This window comes from Heptranchias perlo, chromosome 7 (genome assembly GCF_035084215.1).
Source record: "Heptranchias perlo isolate sHepPer1 chromosome 7, sHepPer1.hap1, whole genome shotgun sequence".
NCBI classification, from domain to species: Eukaryota; Metazoa; Chordata; class Chondrichthyes; order Hexanchiformes; family Hexanchidae; genus Heptranchias; species Heptranchias perlo.
In genome coordinates this window covers 80,945,424-80,963,409 of record NC_090331.1, presented here as the reverse complement: position 1 = coordinate 80,963,409, position 17,986 = coordinate 80,945,424, and the positions used below count along the sequence as shown (strand labels likewise).

Sequence of the window (17,986 nt, the reverse complement as noted above, 5' to 3'; positions counted from 1 at the left end):
TAGTAGAAGTTTGGAAAGCTCTTCTACAAATGGCAGTTGATGCGAGCTCAATTATTAATTTTAAATCTGAGAATAATAGATTTTTGTTAACCAAAGGTATTAGGGATATGGGGCTAAGGTGGGTATATGGAGTTAGGTCACAGATCAGCCACGATCTCATTGACTGGTGGAACAGGCTCGAGGGGCTAGATGGTCGACTCCTGATCCTATAAATCACTAAAAGCTTGTGAACAGGTACAAAAAGTAATCAAAAAGGCTAATGGGATGTTGGCCTTTATGTCAAGGTAGGGGAATACAAAGGGGAGGAAATGATGCTTCTGTTGTACAGAGCCTTGGTCAGACCCAATGTGAAATATTGCGTTCAGTTTTGGGCACCACACCTCAGGAAGAATATATTGGCCTTGGAGGGGGTGCAGTGCAGATTCACCAGCATGACACTGGGGCTTAAAGGGTTAAATTATAAGGACAGGTTTTATAGACTTGGCTTGTATTCCTTTGAATATAGAAGATTGAGGGGTGATCTAATTGAGGTGCTTAAAATGATAAAAGGATTTGATAGCATAGATACAGAAAAACTGTTCCTATGTTGGGGAACCCAGAGCAAGGGGGCACAATCTTAAAATTAGAGCAAGGCCATTTAGAAGTGAATTCGGGAAGTACTTTTTCACAAAGGTTGGTGACAATCTGGAACTCTCTCTGGAAGAGGCTGTGGATGCTGGGTCAGTTGGAGCTTTCAAGACTGAGATGGATAGATGTTTGTTGGGTAAGGGTATCAAGGGATATGGAGCAAAGTCGGCTAAATGGAGTTGAGGTACAGATCAGACATGATCTAAGAGAAAGGCTGAACAGGCTCGAGGGGCTGAATGGACACCACCTATTTCTATGCTCTTAAATTCTAACATTTTTTTTGAAAAAGGAGAGCAACTAACCAACCCGGGAGTAGGGACTAGTATTTACCCGGGTCGCTGGTTTGAACTGACTGAGTAACGTTCAGCGTTCTCAGCTGATCCTGTATAGTTCATGACGACTTATGAACATCACTTACACCAAAGACACCACTGCCCAATGTGGGCGTGTGACTTAAGAATGCAAGTTCCACTGCCAAGTGATAGCGTGACTCACAGGCATCCGAGAAGTCATCGACATCGCCACAAAGTTTGTTTGTTCTGAAACCGCATCAACAGCATGGTGCACACAACAGCCTTCTGAGAAGAGTTCAAACTCTCATCTTGCACACAGCCGAGAATATCACTAAGTTTCCTGTTTAAATTATTCTAATTTTAAAAAATTCAATATAATACAAGTTCTTTACTGGATGAATGCCCGGTGTGACAGACCAGGTTTTATCCTAGTCTGTACAGAGTTAGCCGATCACAATCAGGGCAACATCTGGGGGTGCTAAAACTGTCCTCGGCACTCCTGGAGAGGGGACCAGCCAGGCAGGGGTCCCTGCTCCTGATCGCTATTCAGTGATGTCGACTGCAAAACCTGTGCATGTGCAGGACAGGGGACAGAATGGGGTTTTCCGTGATGCTCTACAATGTCCAATACCCTGCTGACACTCACTGTAGTGGAGGACAGTCAGCAATAGTGGAACAGCACCCAAGTCCCAGGAGAGAAAAAGATAACTATGGGTGTTGGAACCGACAGATACTCCCCATGCACCCAGGAGCGTCTCCACTGAATTCAATGGAAGTTTCAACCTCAGAGCAGCCCACGATACCATCGGAAGCCACCTACCCTCTAGAAAACAAGCTGGAGACTGGGTACTGGAGAGCAACACAGCAGCCAATTTGTGCACAGCAAGGTCCCACAAACAGCAATGGGATGAATGACTAATTAATCTGCTTTTGGTGGTGTTAGTTAAGGGTAGAAATATTGGCCACTGCACTGAGAATGCCCCTGCTCTTCGAACAGTGCCATTGAATCTTTAACATCCAGTTGGCAGACAGCGCCTCAGTTTAACGTCTCATCCGAAAGAGCAGCACTCCCTTAGTACTACACTGAACCGTAGGCCTAGATTATGTGCTCAAAGTGGGACTTGAATCCACAATCTTCTGAGTCAGAGGCGAGAGCGTGCTCTGAGTCAGTTTGGCTGCTGTGTTTCCAACATTACAGCAGTGACTACACTTCAAAAGGATTTGTTCGGTTGTGAAGCACTTTGGGTCCTCCTGAGCCCATGAAAGGTGCTAATAAATGCAAGTTCTTTTTCTTCCTTTACCCAAGTCAAGTTGACAGTAGTTCAGGGATGTCCAACCAACCAACTCCGCACAATCCATTTATAGTTATCCAATGTCGCAGCAGACACAGAGTTCACTGCCATCTTCAGGATAAGGTTCTGACCCATCATTAAGAGGTGATCAAGGCTCATTTCTCCCCAGTGTGCAACTGAATCTTTGAAGCTCTTCAAAAATCACAATGGGCTCCAAGACTGCGCATGGGCTACTGGCTCTACCATATTACCTCGACACGCTGCCAGGGGCATCTACATTATCTTCCGGCCCAGCGCCTGTACTTGGTTTCCCCCACCACTGATCCTATAGCTCCCCATCACTTTGCTGACTGCACGCTTACATTGAAAGCTTCTGCTGGGACTCAAGTTTCAGCCCAGGACAAAGTTATGCTTTGATCACACGCCTTCCGAGCTGAATCAGGCCATGTGAAGGTGTAAATGTAAATCAAAGCAGGACGTGTCGAGCGAAAAATTTCACTTACCACTTCGAAACAGGTTGCAAGTTTTAGCAGCACACGGGCATATTCGTGCAAGTGTTTGATGGGTATGTAGAAGAGGGTGTGCAAGAGGTCAGCAGCAGGGACACTCTCGTCGGTCACTTCAGACAACAGCTGGAGGGTTTGCAGGTTTCTGTTGAAGAGCTCCCTGCGTGAAAGGAAAAAAAAAAATCACTTACATCACAGGATCGCACAAGCACTGCTGCTGTAACGTGCCCCCCCACCCCCCCCCGACATTACTCAATCATTGTGGAGCCCACATCAGCAGGCGCACACGGTGAGTGGGGGAGGGATGGCCGCCTCACGGGACGTACGGGCAAAGGGGGCTCCACCTCGCCGTGGGAAGGGAGCTCACAGGAAACCCACAAGAAGGTTACAATGACAGCACCTCCCACCGCTGCGACTTCTACCACCGAGAGACACAAGATGGCCGACGTCAAAGGAACACTACCACCTTCAGGTTCCAAATCACACACCATCCTAACCTGGTCATATGTCACCGCTCATTCATTGTCACTGGGTCAAAATCCTGGAATTCCCTACCTACCTGTTAGGTAGGTGCTGTTCCCTACCAAACAGCATTGTGGGAGCACCTTCACCACACGGAGAAGGCCCATTCACCATCTTCTCAGGCAACTAGCCATGGGCAATAAAGACAGCCTTTTCAGCACTGCCCACACACGTGAGGAGCGAGGCAGTGAGATTGTTACATGGCTATGGGGAGAGGGCAGGGCAGTGGGATTAGTTTTAGATTGATACAGGGCTATAGGGAGAGCGCAGGGCAGTGGGGTTTGTTTGGGATTGCTCAAGCAGAGAGAAGGCACAGACATGATGAGCCGAATGGGTTCCTTCTGTGCTGTAAACTTCTTTGGGTATAAGTAAATTATTAGGTAGCGATTAATAAGCTTGGGTTTAAAAGCCTGTGGAAAAAAGACTAAGGAAGGTGCAAAATTCCAGGCCCAAACAATCCTATTTATTCCTTGTAGAACCACCCAACCTAACCACCTTCTCACCATATCCCATGTGCTATCAAGAAACAGCTGAGTGCACTGGATACAACAAAGGCTATGGGCCCCGACAACATCCCGGCTGTAGTGCTGAAGATTTGTGCTCCAGAACTAGCCGCGCCTCTGGACAATGTGGAAAATTGCCCAGATATGTCCTGTCCACAAAAAGCAGGACAAATCCAATCCGGCCAATTACCGCCCCATCTGTCAACTCTCAAGCATCAGCAAAGTGATGGAAGGTGTCGTCGGCAGTGCTATCAAGCGGCACTTACTCACCAATAACCTGCTCACCGACGCTCAGTTTGGGTTCCGCCAGGACCACTCGGCTCCAGACCTCATTACAGCCTTGGTCCAAACATGGACAAAAAAAGAGCTGAATTCCAGAGGAGAGGTGAGAGTGACTGCCCTTGACATCAAGGCAGCATTTGACCGAGTGTGGCACCAAGGCACCCTAGTAAAATTGAAGTCAATGGGAATCGGGGGAAAACTCTCCAGTGGCTGGAGTCATACCTAGCACAAAGGAAGATGGTAGTGGTTGTTGGAGGCCAATCATCTCAGCCCCAGGATATTGCTGCAGGAGTTCTTCAGGGCAGTGTCCTAGGCCCAACCATCTTCAGCTGCTCTTTCATGAGGTCAGAAATGGGGATGTTCGCTGATGATTGCATAGTGTTCAATTCCATTCGCAACCCCTCAGATAATGAAGCAGTCCGTGCCCGCATGCAGCAAGATCTGGACAACATCCAGGCTTGAGCCGATAAGTGACAAGTAACATTCGCGCCAGACAAATGCCAGGCAATGACCATGTCCAACAAGAGAGAGTTTAACCACCTCTCCTTGACATTCAAAGGCATTACCATCGCTGAATTCCCCACCATTAACATCCTGGGGGTCACCATTGACCAGAAACTTAACTGGACCAGCCATATAAATACCGTGGCTACAAAAGCAGGTCAGAGGCCGAGTATTCTGTGGCCAGTGACTCGCCTCCTGACTCCCCAAAGCCTTTCCACCATCTACAAGGCACAAGTCAGGGGTGTGATGGTATACTCTCCACTTGCCTGGATGAGTGCAGCTCCAACATCACTCAAGAAGCTCGACACCATCCAGGACAAAGCTGCCAGCTTGATTGGCACCCATCCACCACCCTAAACATTTACTGCCTTCACCACCGGCGCACCGTGGCTGCAGCATGTACCATCCACAGGATACTGCAGTAACTCGCCAAGGCTTCTTCGACAGTACCTCGCAAATCCGCGACCTCTACCACCTAGAAGGACAAGGGCGGCAGCCACATGTGAACAACACCACCTGCACATTCTCCTCCAAGTCACACACCGTCCCGATTTGGAAATATTTTGCCATTCCTTCATCGTCGCTGGGTCAAAATCCTGGAACTCCCTTCCTAACAGCACTGTGGGAGAACCTTCACCACACGGACTGCAGCGGTTCAAGAAGGCGGCTCACCACCACCTTCTCAAGGGCAATTAGGGATGGGCAATAAATGCTGGCCGCGCCAGTGACACCCATGAATGAATTTTTTTAAATCCTACCCATCATAGCCCTCTTTCCCCCCCACCCCTCACTCTCCAGAAACACATTCTAGTGTCTCATGGCCCAATTTACACTTTGGTGTCCTTCCCTTGCAACTTAATTCCCCTTTGGCTAAACAAGTTCCACCTGACTTCCCTTCTTACTCCCAACTGTCTGACTTTTACCTCATGTCCCCTGAGATTTGAACCCTTCACCAACAGAAAACAATTTCCCTACCGATCCTACCAACCTCGTGTTACGACTGAGATTATATGCACACATGACCTCATAGAATCATAGAATCATAGAAGTTACAACATGGAAACAGGCCCTTCGGCCCAACATGTCCATGTCGCCCAGTTTATACCACTAAGCTAGTCCCAATTGCCTGCACTTGGCCCATATCCCTCGATACCCATCTTCCCCATGTAACTGTCCAAATGCTTTTTAAAAGACAAAATTGTACCCGCCTCTACTACTGCCTCTGGCAGCTCGTTCCAGACACTCACCACCCTTTGAGTGAAAAAATTGCCCCTCTGGATCCTTTTGTATCTCTCCCCTCTCACCTTAAATCTGTGCCCCCTCGTTATAGACTCCCCTACCTTTGGGAAAAGATTTTGACTATCGACCTTATCTATGCCCCTCATTATTTTATAGACTTCTATAAGATCATCCCTTAACCTCCTACTCTCCAGGGAATAAAGTCCCAGTCTGTCTAACCTCTCCCTGTAAGTCAAACCATCAAGTCCCGGTAGCATCCTAGTAAATCTTTTCTGCACTCTTTCTAGTTTAATAATATCCTTTCTATAATAGGGTGACCAGAACTGTACACAGTACTCCAAGTGTGGCCTCACCAATGCCCTGTACAACTTCAACAAGACATCCCAACTCCTGCATTCAATGTTCTGACCAATGAAACCAAGCATGCTGAATGCCTTCTTCACCACCCTATCCACCTGTGACTCCACTTTCAAGGAGCTATGAATCTGTACTCCTAGATCTCTTTGTTCTATAACTCTCCCCAACGCCCTACCATTAACGGAGTAGGTCCTGGCCCGATTTGATCTACCAAAATGCATCACCTCACATTTATCTAAATTAAACTCCATCTGCCATTCATCGGCCCACTGGCCCAATTTATCAAGATCCCGTTGCAATCCTAGATAACCTTCTTCACTGTCCACAATGCCACCAATCTTGGTGTCATCTGCAAACTTACTAACCATGCCTCCTAAATTCTCATCCAAATCATTAATATAAATAACAAATAACAGCGGACCCAGCACCGATCCCTGAGGCACACCGCTGGACACAGGCATCCAGCGGTGTACCTCATCCCATCTACAGGACTGCTTGAGGTGGAGTGCTATTGAACTCACTAAATGATGCAGAACTCAGGAATAGAATTGGAGGTACTGCATTAAACAATTTTTAAAATTCCTATTGTGTCCTATACTGCTGTTGGAGTCAGTCCAGTCACAGAAACTGGTAGGTGACAAACTAAATATTCAACCCTTGGAGGGGCAGTCCCAGTATCTGTTGCTCTCACCACACATATTTGCCCTCAATGCAGCAGAAGCAGGGTGCTGTATACGTGTCAAATAGGACCTGTTCTACTGCACGGTACAGCCTCAAGTAAGAGAGATCTTGGTTATACTTACACCGTTGGCTTGGCCAATGCTTGAAAACCACCAACCACTGCAAAATTCCCCACTGAGCTGGAGTACCTGAAACCAGAGAGAACAGCACGGTCATCAGAACCAACGGACACCGACATCAAAACCGGAACCAGGGCAGTGGCACTCAGCACAGGCCGCTCCGATCGTTTGAAGAGTCGCAGGGATGTTGGGAGGTCACCTGGAACAGAGTGTGCGCGCAGCGAAGCAATGGATTCCCATCCCTAGCCCAGGAACCGGAGGCCAATTGGACCACCCCAAATGCTGCCTGTCTGAGATCCACTAACCCAGAATAGGTTGAGCTAACTGCAGAGACCCTCTGATCTCTTGGGCTCAGTACCGCATCATGCCTTTTTCACAGAGCCACGACACTGTATCTAACCTGTGTATGGGAATGTTGGATGGACTGATGCAGAGGGAGCTATGTACTGTACCTAACCTGTATGAGGGTGGAGATTTGAATGTGGTAATGCAGAGGGAGCTCTGTACTGTATCTAATCTGTATGGGGATGTTACATAGAATGTACAGCACAGGAACAGGCCATTCGTCCCAAAAGGTACATGCCGGTGTATATGCTCCAATCGAGCCCCCTCCCTCCCTACTTCATCTAACCCTACCCTTCTATTCCTTTCTCCCTCAGGTGTTTATCTAGCTTCCCCTTAAATACACCTATGCTTGTCACCTCAACTACTCCTTTTGGTAGTGAGTTCCACATTTCAACCAATCTCTGGATGAAGAAATTTCTCCTGAATTCCCTATTGGATTTATTAGCGACTATCCAATATTTATGTCCCCTGGTACTGGTCTGCCCCGTAAGTGGAAACATCTTCTCTACATCTACCCTCTCAAACTCTTTCATAATCTTAAAGACCTCTATCAGGTCACCCCTCGGTCTTTTTTCTAGAGAAAAGAGCCCCTGCCTGCTCAATCTTTCCTGGGAGGTATAACCCTAGGACATCTTTTTTGCACCTCCTCCAGTGCCTCCATATTAGAATCATAGAAGTTTACAACATGGAAACAGGCCCTTCGGCCCAACATGTCCATGTCGCCCAGTTTATACCACTAAGCTAGTCCCAATTGCCTGCACTTGGCCCATATCCCTCTATACCCATCTTACCCATGTAACTGTCCAAATGCTTTTTAAAAGACAAAATTGTACCCGCCTCTACTACTGCCTCTGGCAGCTCGTTCCAGACACTCACCACCCTTTGAGTGAAAAAATTGCCCCTCTGGACCCTTTTGTATCTCTCCCCTCTCACCTTAAATCTATGTCCCCTCGTTATAGACTCCCCTACCTTTGGGAAAAGATTTTGACTATCTACCTTATCTATGCCCCTCATTATTTTATAGACTTCTATAAGATCACCCCTCAACCTCCTACTCTCCAGTCTATCTAACCTCTCCCTATAAGTCAAACCATCAATTCCCGGCAGCATCCTAGTACATCTTTTCTGCACTCTTTCTAGTTTAATAATATCCTTTCTATAATAGGGTGACCAGAACTGTACACAGTATTCCAAGTGTGGCCTAACTAATGTCTTGTACAACTTCAACAAGACATCCCAACTCCTGTATTCAATGTTCTGACCAATGAAACCAAGCAAGCTGAATGCCTTCTTCACCACCCTATCCACCTGTGACTCCACTTTCAAGGAGCTATGAACCTGTACTCTTTTTATAATATGGAGACCAGAACGGTTCAGTTGGATTGGGTGATGCAGAGGGAGCTCTGTACAGTATCTAACCTCTATGGTGGCAGTGATCATAGATTGGGTAATATAGAGGGAGTGCGTACTGTATCTAACCTTTATGGGAGTGGAAAATTTGGATGGGGCAGTGCAGAGGGAGCTCTGTACTGTATCTAGTCTTGATGGGGGCAGTGATCATAGATTGGGTGATGCAGAGGAAGTCCTGTACTGTATCTAATCTGTATAGGAGTGGGGATGTTCAATCGGGTAATGCAGAGGGAGCGATGCACTCAATATAACCTGTGCACTGGAATGCTGAATGTGTAAACTTCCTACATAGCTACAAGGAATTGGATCACAAAATCATATCACATAACCCCCAACCCTAGTCACCCTCTTGGCAGCAAAGGCACTGCACTTCATACAACAAAATCCATTGTTGTCAGCTTGGCTAGGTTGGTAGCACTCCTGCTTCGGGGTCAGAAGATTTTGTATTCGAGCTCCCTTCAAGGAATTGGAATGTTTTACCTAACACTCCAGTGCAGTACTGAGGGAGAGCTGCACTGCCAGAGGTGGCATCCTTCAGATGAGCTATTAAACCGAGGCCTCATCTGTCTGTTTTGTTGGGTGTTAAAGATCCAATGGCACTATTGGAAGAAGAGCAGGGAGTTCTCCTGATTCCTAGCCAATATTCCATCTTGATCCAACTCTTGCTTATGGGACCTTGCTGTGAACTAAGCAGCTGCAGTGTTTGCCTACGTAAGTCTTTGTGATCACTTCACAAGGATATTTTTTTAAGGTCAGGGAGAAAGTGAAAACAAATACCTTTCAAGCCAGATCCAACCCCATATGTTATCTAAAACCTGGATCTACAAGAACTACTTCTCACCAGTGTAAGTGCAACCATCAGAATCCAGGCTGATTTGCCACACAAGAACCAGTTAATAGTGTACAAACCCGAGGAACATAGGAACAGGAGTAGGCCATTCAGCCCCATCGAGCCTGTTCTGCCATTCAATTAGATCATCTAATTTGTATCTCAACCCGTTTTCCCGCCTTAGATCCATATCCAATGATACCCTTACCGAACAAAAATCTATCGATCTCAGTCTTGAAAGCTCCAATTGTCCCAGCATCCACAGAATTATGGAGGAGTGAGTTACAGATTTTGACTACCCTTTATGTGAGAAAGTGCTTCCTGATTTCACTCCTGAATGACCTAGCTCTAATTTTAAGATAATGCCCCCTCGTTCTGGATTCCCCCACCAAATGAAATAGGTTCTCTCTATCTACCCAATCAAATCCCTTTATCATTTTAAACACATCAGTTAGATCACCCCATCGTGTGTGTGGGGCTGAAAGTGCTCACCAGACATAACCAAGGGCAAAATCTATGAAACCGCATTCACATGGACACAGTACGAACATCAGACTCCCACCCTCACACGTTACTGGTATTGTTGTGGGAAAACAAACTCAGAGCGTGGCAGTGCGAAAGGTTCATGTACCTTCACAAACAGCCGTCGTGTAACGTTTTCACTGGAGTTGCCCAAAACATCTGATGACGGTAATGTTAATCATTGCGGGAGAAACGGGACACGTCCCCAAGGGCTCAATGGTAAGGATTGTGAGTGACTCAACCACACACACACCAGGGAGTTGAAGCTCCGGTCTGCTTTGAGTTAATTTGACTGGAGCGTGACAACTGGCCTCAGCACCACTGGGTTAGGGAGGGGAACACGGGGCTAATTGCACGTGTGGATATAGGGTGAGGACAGGATCGGGCTCGGCTCAGCTCTCCCTCACGACACTCACTATTGAGATTTGCATGAGTGGTACTGGAGGGTGACCAATGTCCATGGAACTAGACCCCCCACTAGGTGTCAATACCTTCAGGGTTGGGATATGCAGAAAACTGGTTTAAAAAAAAACAGGCCTTGCTGGCAGAGTAATGGGAAGCAGATTTCCAGCATAGAAAGAGCAGAATTTAAAAATTGGAATCCTGTCCCAGACGTAGAACTGCACTGTCATATACAGAATATGAGTAATTTGAGACATGACATGTGGTAAGTGTAGTATGCTTGGGAGGAAGGTGTCTTTGGTCCTGTGGTTCCCAAAGCTCTCCACCACTGGGGTTTTCCTCGCATCATGTGTGGGTCTGTTGTTGACTAATTAGTAGAGATTGATTGCCATGATTAGTCAAACTCCATTATCATTGCTCATGTGACTACCAGGATGGTAGAAGCAGGACCAGATGGACGTTGGTCTTTTCTCGTCTAGCATTTCTATGTTTATATGTTCCTGTCCCGCCCAACTTTACGAATTCCCCATTTCCTCCATCCTCTCCTCATTGGGAGATTAAACATTTGTGCTTTCACTTTATGAATGCATTTTTACCCTCCCTCTCCCTTAGATGTGACATTAAACATCTGCTCCCCCATGGCCCCCTCACAAACACACATGCACTACCCCAGGAGCAGTAACAGGGTTGTGTACTTGCTCTTTGAAAGTGTCCAGGAAGATGTCCGAGTGTTCCAACATGGCGAGTGTCTTGACATCCTTTGAACTGTGAAGGAACTTATTTAAAGTGACGGTGTGCTGTCCAATCAGGTAGCACAGTTTGCTAAATTTGCTGGCTGTGTCTTGCAGTAACTGGCTCGAAGTTGGACCCAAAGTGGAAGCCAAGTTATCTGTAAAACAAAACGTTTGCTAAATCAGTAATGTTGACAACCTTTAGGATATCAGAGTTATTCAGTACGTCAGGCGCTCCTCATTCGCGCGTCATTCTTTCTGTAATGGGACACCCAGTTACGCCTGTATCTTGACCAGTAGATGGTGCTCCCCTTCCCAAGAGCTAGGCCACCATCAGACAGATAGGTTTACATCTCCAGCAGGCTGTAAGTAGTCCAACCCTCTCAAAAGGATAACACCAAGTCCATTCTAGGGCTTGGGCTTTTGAACATGTTCCAGGCCTTCCCCTATCCAACATTGGGTCTCCGCATTCCGTCTCCACAGCATCCCAGCGTCGATTCCTGTTCCCGCTACTGCTCACCTCGGGGCTCCAGGGCCCTTCAATCTGTCACTGCATAACAGTGGTACAGTACTGGTGGGTACAGATCTGTCACTGCATAACATTGGGGTACAGTACTTGTGGGTACAGGCCTGTTAATGTATAACACTGGGGTACAGGCCTGATACTGTTTAACACTGGGGTACAGGCCTGTACAGTGGTGTTCCCCAGGGGTCGGTACTAGGACCACTGCTTTTCTTGATACATATTAATGACTTGGGTGTACAGGACGTAATTTCAAAATTTGCAGATGACACACACAACTTGGAAGGGTAGTGAATAGCGAGGAGGATAGTGATAGACTTCAAGAGGATATAGACAGGCTGGTGGAATGGGTGGACACATGGCAGATGAAATTTAACGCAGAGAAGTGCGAAGTGACACGTTTTGGTAGGAAAAACAAGGAGAGGCAATATAAACTAAAGGGTACAATTCTAAAGGGGGCGCAGGAACAGAGAGACCTGGGGGTATATGTGCACAAATCGCTGAAGGTGGCAGGGCAGGTTGAGAAAGCGGTTAAAAAAGTATATGGGATCCTGGGCTTTATAAATAGAGGCATAGAGTACAAAAGCAAGGAAGTCATGATGAAGCTTTATAAAACACTGGTTCGGCCACAAATGGAGTATTGTGTCCAATTCTGGGCAGTGCACTTTAGGAAGGATGAGAAGGCCTGAGAGAGGGTGCAGAAAAGATTTACTAGAATGATTCCAGGGATGAGGGACTTCAGTTACGTGGATAGACTGGAGAAGCTGGGGTTGTTCTCCTTCGAGCAAAGAGGTTGAGAGGAGATTTGATAGAAGTGTACAAAATCATGAGGGGTCTCAACAGGGTAGATAGAGAGAAGCTGTTCCCATTGGCAGAAGGGTCGAGAACGCACAGACACAGGTTTAAGTTAATTGGCAAAAGAACCAATGGCGACATGAGGAAAAACATTTTTTGCGCAATGAGTGGTTATGATCTAGAATGCACTGCCTGAAAGGGTGGTGAAGGCAGATTCAATCATGGCTTTCAAAAGGAAAAAAAATTGCAGCGAGCGGGCAGTGGCTCGACGGGCCGAATGGCTGCCTCCTGTGCTACCATTCTATTGTATAACACTTGGGTACAGTACTGGCGGGTGCGGGCCTGTCGCTGTACGACACCGCGGGCGGGGTGCGGGCCTGTCGCTGTACGACACCGCGGGCGGGGTGCGGGCCTGTCGCTGTACGACACCGCGGGCGGGGTGCGGGCCTGTCGCTGTACGACACCGCGGGCGGGGTGCGGGCCTGTCGCTGTACGACACCGCGGGCGGGGTGCGGGCCTGTCGCTGTACGACACCGCGGGCGGGGTGCGGGCCTGTCGCTGTACGACACCGCGGGCGGGGTGCGGGCCTGTCGCTGTACGACACCGCGGGCGGGGTGCGGGCCTGTCGCTGTACGACACCGCGGGCGGGGTGCGGGCCTGTCGCTGTACGACACCGCGGGCGGGGTGCGGGCCTGTCGCTGTACGACACCGCGGGCGGGGTGCGGGCCTGTCGCTGTACGACACTGCAGCCTGGTGTTATTCAGCTCAGAATGCGCCATCCAGGAACATTCCAATTTTGGGAGGACACAATCTCTAATTGAACTGCTGCGTGTTTTTCACAGTCTGGATGGATGTTGTACAAACATTTCCCTCACTGATTAAAATCCTGCTGAAAACACTGTATGGAGTGCTGGAGTGGAGCAGACTATCAGCTACTAGCAAACAGAAAGATAATTTTCCATACCTAAACCCAACAGGGGTTTGAGTATCTGAGTTTTCACATCGCTCAGCTTGCAATGGAATCTCCTCTCTGATGATGCCAGCTCGTGTAAGCTTGCAATGTAGCCCATTACGTTCCTGTCTGCCAGCGTCAGGCACCACTGCCCCCCAGCGAACAGGCTGTTTATGTAGCCAAGCTGAAAGCAAACAGAGGACAACATTATTGCAATGCTGGAAGACAGCAAGAAGCGGTCAACAAGTCCACATTCCATCTACCCGTACAACAGGGAAGCTACTGTCTATATGAGCAGGGTTACAGAACACATGAGCAATACTACAGCCAGTGCCAGAAAACGGGTCCAAGTATCACCACGGGGTCCAGCAGAACTTCACCGAATCATTCATCCAATTGCCAAAAGCAGTTACTCGGGTCATGAAGAAAATATTGTTCCTCACTCACACATTATTCACTCAAAGAACAATGATGGGTTGATGCAATGCCCGTCACATTCTCCAGACACTCCACATCACTTCGAAGCCCACGAGTTACTTTTTTTTTTGAAGTGTAGTCACTGTTATAATATAGGCACATAGCAAGGTCCCACAAACAACAAGATGATAAGTGATCTGTTTTAATCTGTTTTAGTGATGTTGGTTGAGGGATAAATATTGGACAGGACACCAAGAGAACTTCCTGCTCTTCTTCAAATAATGCCATGGGATCTTTTACCTGAGAGGGCAGATGGGCCCTTGGTTTAACGTGTCATCCAAAAGATGGCATTTCTGACAGTGCAGCACTCCCTCGGTACTCAAAGAATATAACCTGAACCCACTGCTCCGCATCAAATACTTATGAACCGAACCTCTCAATTAGATTAGTTTGTAATCATTCACAGGTATCCATTGTTCTATATAAAAACCACCACACAGAATACAGCCTGTACCTCACTCAGTGAGGTGAAAAGGCAGTCCAAGATCTTCTGATTAAATGGACCCCCCCATCAAACCCCAATTTCTCCCCATTTCATCCCTGACGACACTGATTCTCACTCAGACAGTTCCGTGTGTGCCGAGTGCTGCCAAGTACTTAAAGTGACTGTTCATGTGCGACCCTGGATAGGGAGTGCCGGTGAGGTTTTCGAACGGTGCAGCAACCTCACAATATCCACAAACACACACTTTCCAGCAGGGCGTCAACGGAATGTGATCAGGAGTAGGAACCCTCCCTAACTCAAGGCACTGAGGCAAAGAGTCGCTCCCCGACTTCTCTAGAGACTGGGGTGGGGGGAGGGGGGGGGTGAAAAAGTGTGTCAAACCTGAGTGCTTCTGGTCGGTATGACTCGGGGACACACTGTCTTTACCAGCTGATACCAGGGGGAACTGATAGGACACCAGTGTTGTATTGAAGAAACGGTGAAATACCAACATGTACTGTCCACTTCCAACATCAAGAATGATGGCGTCTGAGTTTATGGGAAAGTCGGTTTATGTTCCACTTGCTGGCCCAGAGTGCAGGGGCCAAAGCCATACAGATGTCCAGCAGTCCCTGATGGGCAATCTATAGGGTTTGCTGTTTGTGTAATTTATGCCAATAAATATCTTGGAACCAACACTGAGTGGGAAGAATGATGTTACACACCCTCTGGTCCTATCACAAATTAGTAATCCTTGTATCCTACTTCAATAGACAGATTTATCTTTTTACAAAAGCCCATCATTCGGGGTTATTCATTACAACGAAGCTCAGTTAATTGAAGGCAGTTTACATCATCACTGGATCCTTCCAGTGTTACACAGATTACAACCAATACTTGCCAGTGAGTTACACAGGACAGCCCATACCATGCCTGCAGGGGAGTTACTGTCTTTTCTCCCTCCACTTCACTCTCGCACATCGTTCAACCCCTGGGATCACTTACAGTATTCTCTGTGCATCACACTCAAGGGACCCACGCGAAACGATAAACTGGGAGAGTAGCTTAGAACAACCACCTCCAACAAACAGCCATTCATGTTCTATTTCACAGAATAGATCTTTTACTGCCGGTTGTTCCCCATGGTTTCCGCACATCGATCACCAAGATACTGGCTCAGCTTGCTGAGGTCACCAGTAGCCACAGTGTCAGGCACTTGCTAAGAACAAGGGCTACTTCACAGCTTTGTGACAAAAGCACTCAGTAATGGGGCAGCAGTTGGAGTTGTAAATACAAGAGGAGAGCACAATACGAACTGCTCTTTCACATGGATAATTCCACTGGAGTCAAGGGGTTTCCAAATTCATCAAGAAATGCTAGAAGGAAAGCGGAACTAATGCGACTTAATAATTAAAATCATATAGGGCCAAATTTTGCTGTAGCAGGGTATTTAACGGTATCTGCTGTTACTTAGACTTGCCCGTGCACATTTTAGGCTTTTAAATTGTGTGTGTGGTAAGTTGCTGAAAGTGTGAGCTGATAACGTCACAGCGAGGGGAACAGGGCAAGCAACTGTGTCTCTCCTTAATCAATCAAATTGAAAGAGTGTGAAATAAACAGCGCAAGGACTGAGAAGGAAGTGTAAAGCAGAGTGGGTGAATGCAATGTCAAATCAGGTACAGAAAAAGAAAGAGGTAAAGAAAGATTGGATTAAGAAAGAGAAAAAAGAGACAGGAAGAATAAAAATTATTTTTAAATTTTACATTTTTAAAATTTTCAACAATTAAAACTTGAAGGAATGAGACTCCACATTGTAATAGTTAGCTTTTCAATGCTAGAGAGGTTGACAGGCAGTAATCAACACTTATCACATCATTAAAAAGGTACTTAGACTGGAATGGACAAGACTTAACTTTCTCTGATGAGTTTAGTTCGTATCTATTGCACAAAGGCAGCAACTTCACGCTGTTCAATGCATTTCAATGGTGAGGCAACCAGTGAGATGCTGTTTTTGCGAAGCTAACTCAGACAGCAACTTTTGGATGTTTGAGTTTAAGCGCACATCTGTCCTCGCCTGAAGTTGTTGTACCATTTGTGCATAAATAATGGCAAGTGCCATTAGCCTCACCATTATTTTGACAGCAAAATCTGGGCAATAATCACCAGTCTAGTGATGGGAATGGGGTCATGTTCAATAACACTGCAGAGCTACACACAGTAACCCCAACAGTTGTATAAACAGGAACTCCAAACAGTTAGAGGGAATATCCCCTAACATTAATAAACAGGAACACAGTTACAGTGATTAATCCTTACCCTGCTGTATAAACAGTAACTCGACGGTTACACAGAGTATCCCTTACCCAGCTGTATAAATAGGAACTTTGTACAGTTATAGAAGAGATGGTAGCATAAAGCCAAGCAATCTCCAGTTCTTCACTACGTTCTCTGCTGCAATTCTCAAAATTTTAAAGCAAAAAAATTGTTTTTAAGTTAATTATTTTGCCTCATTAAACTTACATAATGCCCAAGATAGTGAACAATTTTTAAAAGTTTGTTTACAAATTAACATAAATATTTTAATAGTCCCCAATTAGAAAGGCTCATTTTTCCACTCTAGCTGTAAGAACTGATTGTGGATGGACAGCCACATTAAATATACATCAGCAGGTAAAAGTATGGTTTCATGTTTAATGGCTTTCTGGTGCCACTTATTCAGGGGCAGGTCCATTTAGCCCAGCACAATGCCCAGGGATGGGACACACCATCCACTTCCAAATTTCTTTCAAGTAACACTCAACATACAACAGAAAAACATGTAATACAATTAAGAATAGACAAGTAGACTAGGAAAAATATCAAGAAACACAACAACAATGGAAATGGTGAGGAAGAATTTTGGCTCAAAATTTAACACCCAAAAAAAATTTAGGAGTCAAAATTCTGCCTGAAGTTTTAGGGCTTGGGCACTAAGCAATAACACGGCTCTCCTACCCAATCCACATAGGAAGGAGAGAACCACTGCTTCTCCCTCAGTAGGGAAATAATTGCAATGATTCAAAATGAATTCTCTCACAACACAGCAACACCTGGACAGTTCAAAGCACAATCAGGGTCAGTGGTCAATCTAATCACATGCCCAAACACCACAAAGAGGCTCCACCAAGTCCAAATTACAGAAGTCATTTAATAATGCAAAGCCTGTAAGCTCTGTGATGCCTAACTACTTAGGACAGAGATTAATACACTGTGTGTGTTGAAATAATTCCAACCCTCCCCCTGCAACAGGTTGCAGCTGTGTCCTGGTCTTCTATTAATGGCCAACAAATGGTCTCTAGATAGCTTGAACAGGCTGCAGGTGTCCCCCTTGATACACAGGCCAGAGTATCAATATCCAGGGAGCAGTCAGTTAAATGTTCAGGAATAATCCTCCCTATTTGATCTTTTTGTGCATCAAAGTAAGCTGTATCTCCCCTCAGAGCATCACCAAACCAGCTGGTTACAATCCTTCAGGAATCACTGTAGAGGCAGTCATCTTTTTACTAAGAAACCAGGGCCAAGGGCCAAGTCACATAGTGCAGGATACAACTGGAATTTAAAAGTTAAAGAGAAAACAGTGATTCAGGAAGTAGCAATTAGGAGGAGAAAAGG

General features: G+C 46.4%; 1 protein-coding gene across 6 annotated transcripts in view; it reads right to left on the bottom strand.

Annotated features, from left to right (window-relative positions):
* als2b (alsin Rho guanine nucleotide exchange factor ALS2 b) overlaps positions 1-17,986 on the bottom strand; it is a 142,388-nt gene that overhangs the window by 92,724 nt on the left and 31,678 nt on the right. For all 6 annotated transcript variants that reach the window (XM_067987957.1, XM_067987962.1, XM_067987961.1 and 3 more), the window contains 4 exons: positions 13,447-13,618; positions 11,133-11,322; positions 6,929-6,994; positions 2,716-2,878 (listed from right to left, as the gene is read on the bottom strand). In XM_067987957.1, coding sequence (XP_067844058.1) covers positions 2,716-2,878; positions 6,929-6,994; positions 11,133-11,322; positions 13,447-13,618 — 591 coding nt within the window. The remainder of the gene's footprint in view (positions 1-2,715; positions 2,879-6,928; positions 6,995-11,132; positions 11,323-13,446; positions 13,619-17,986) is intronic.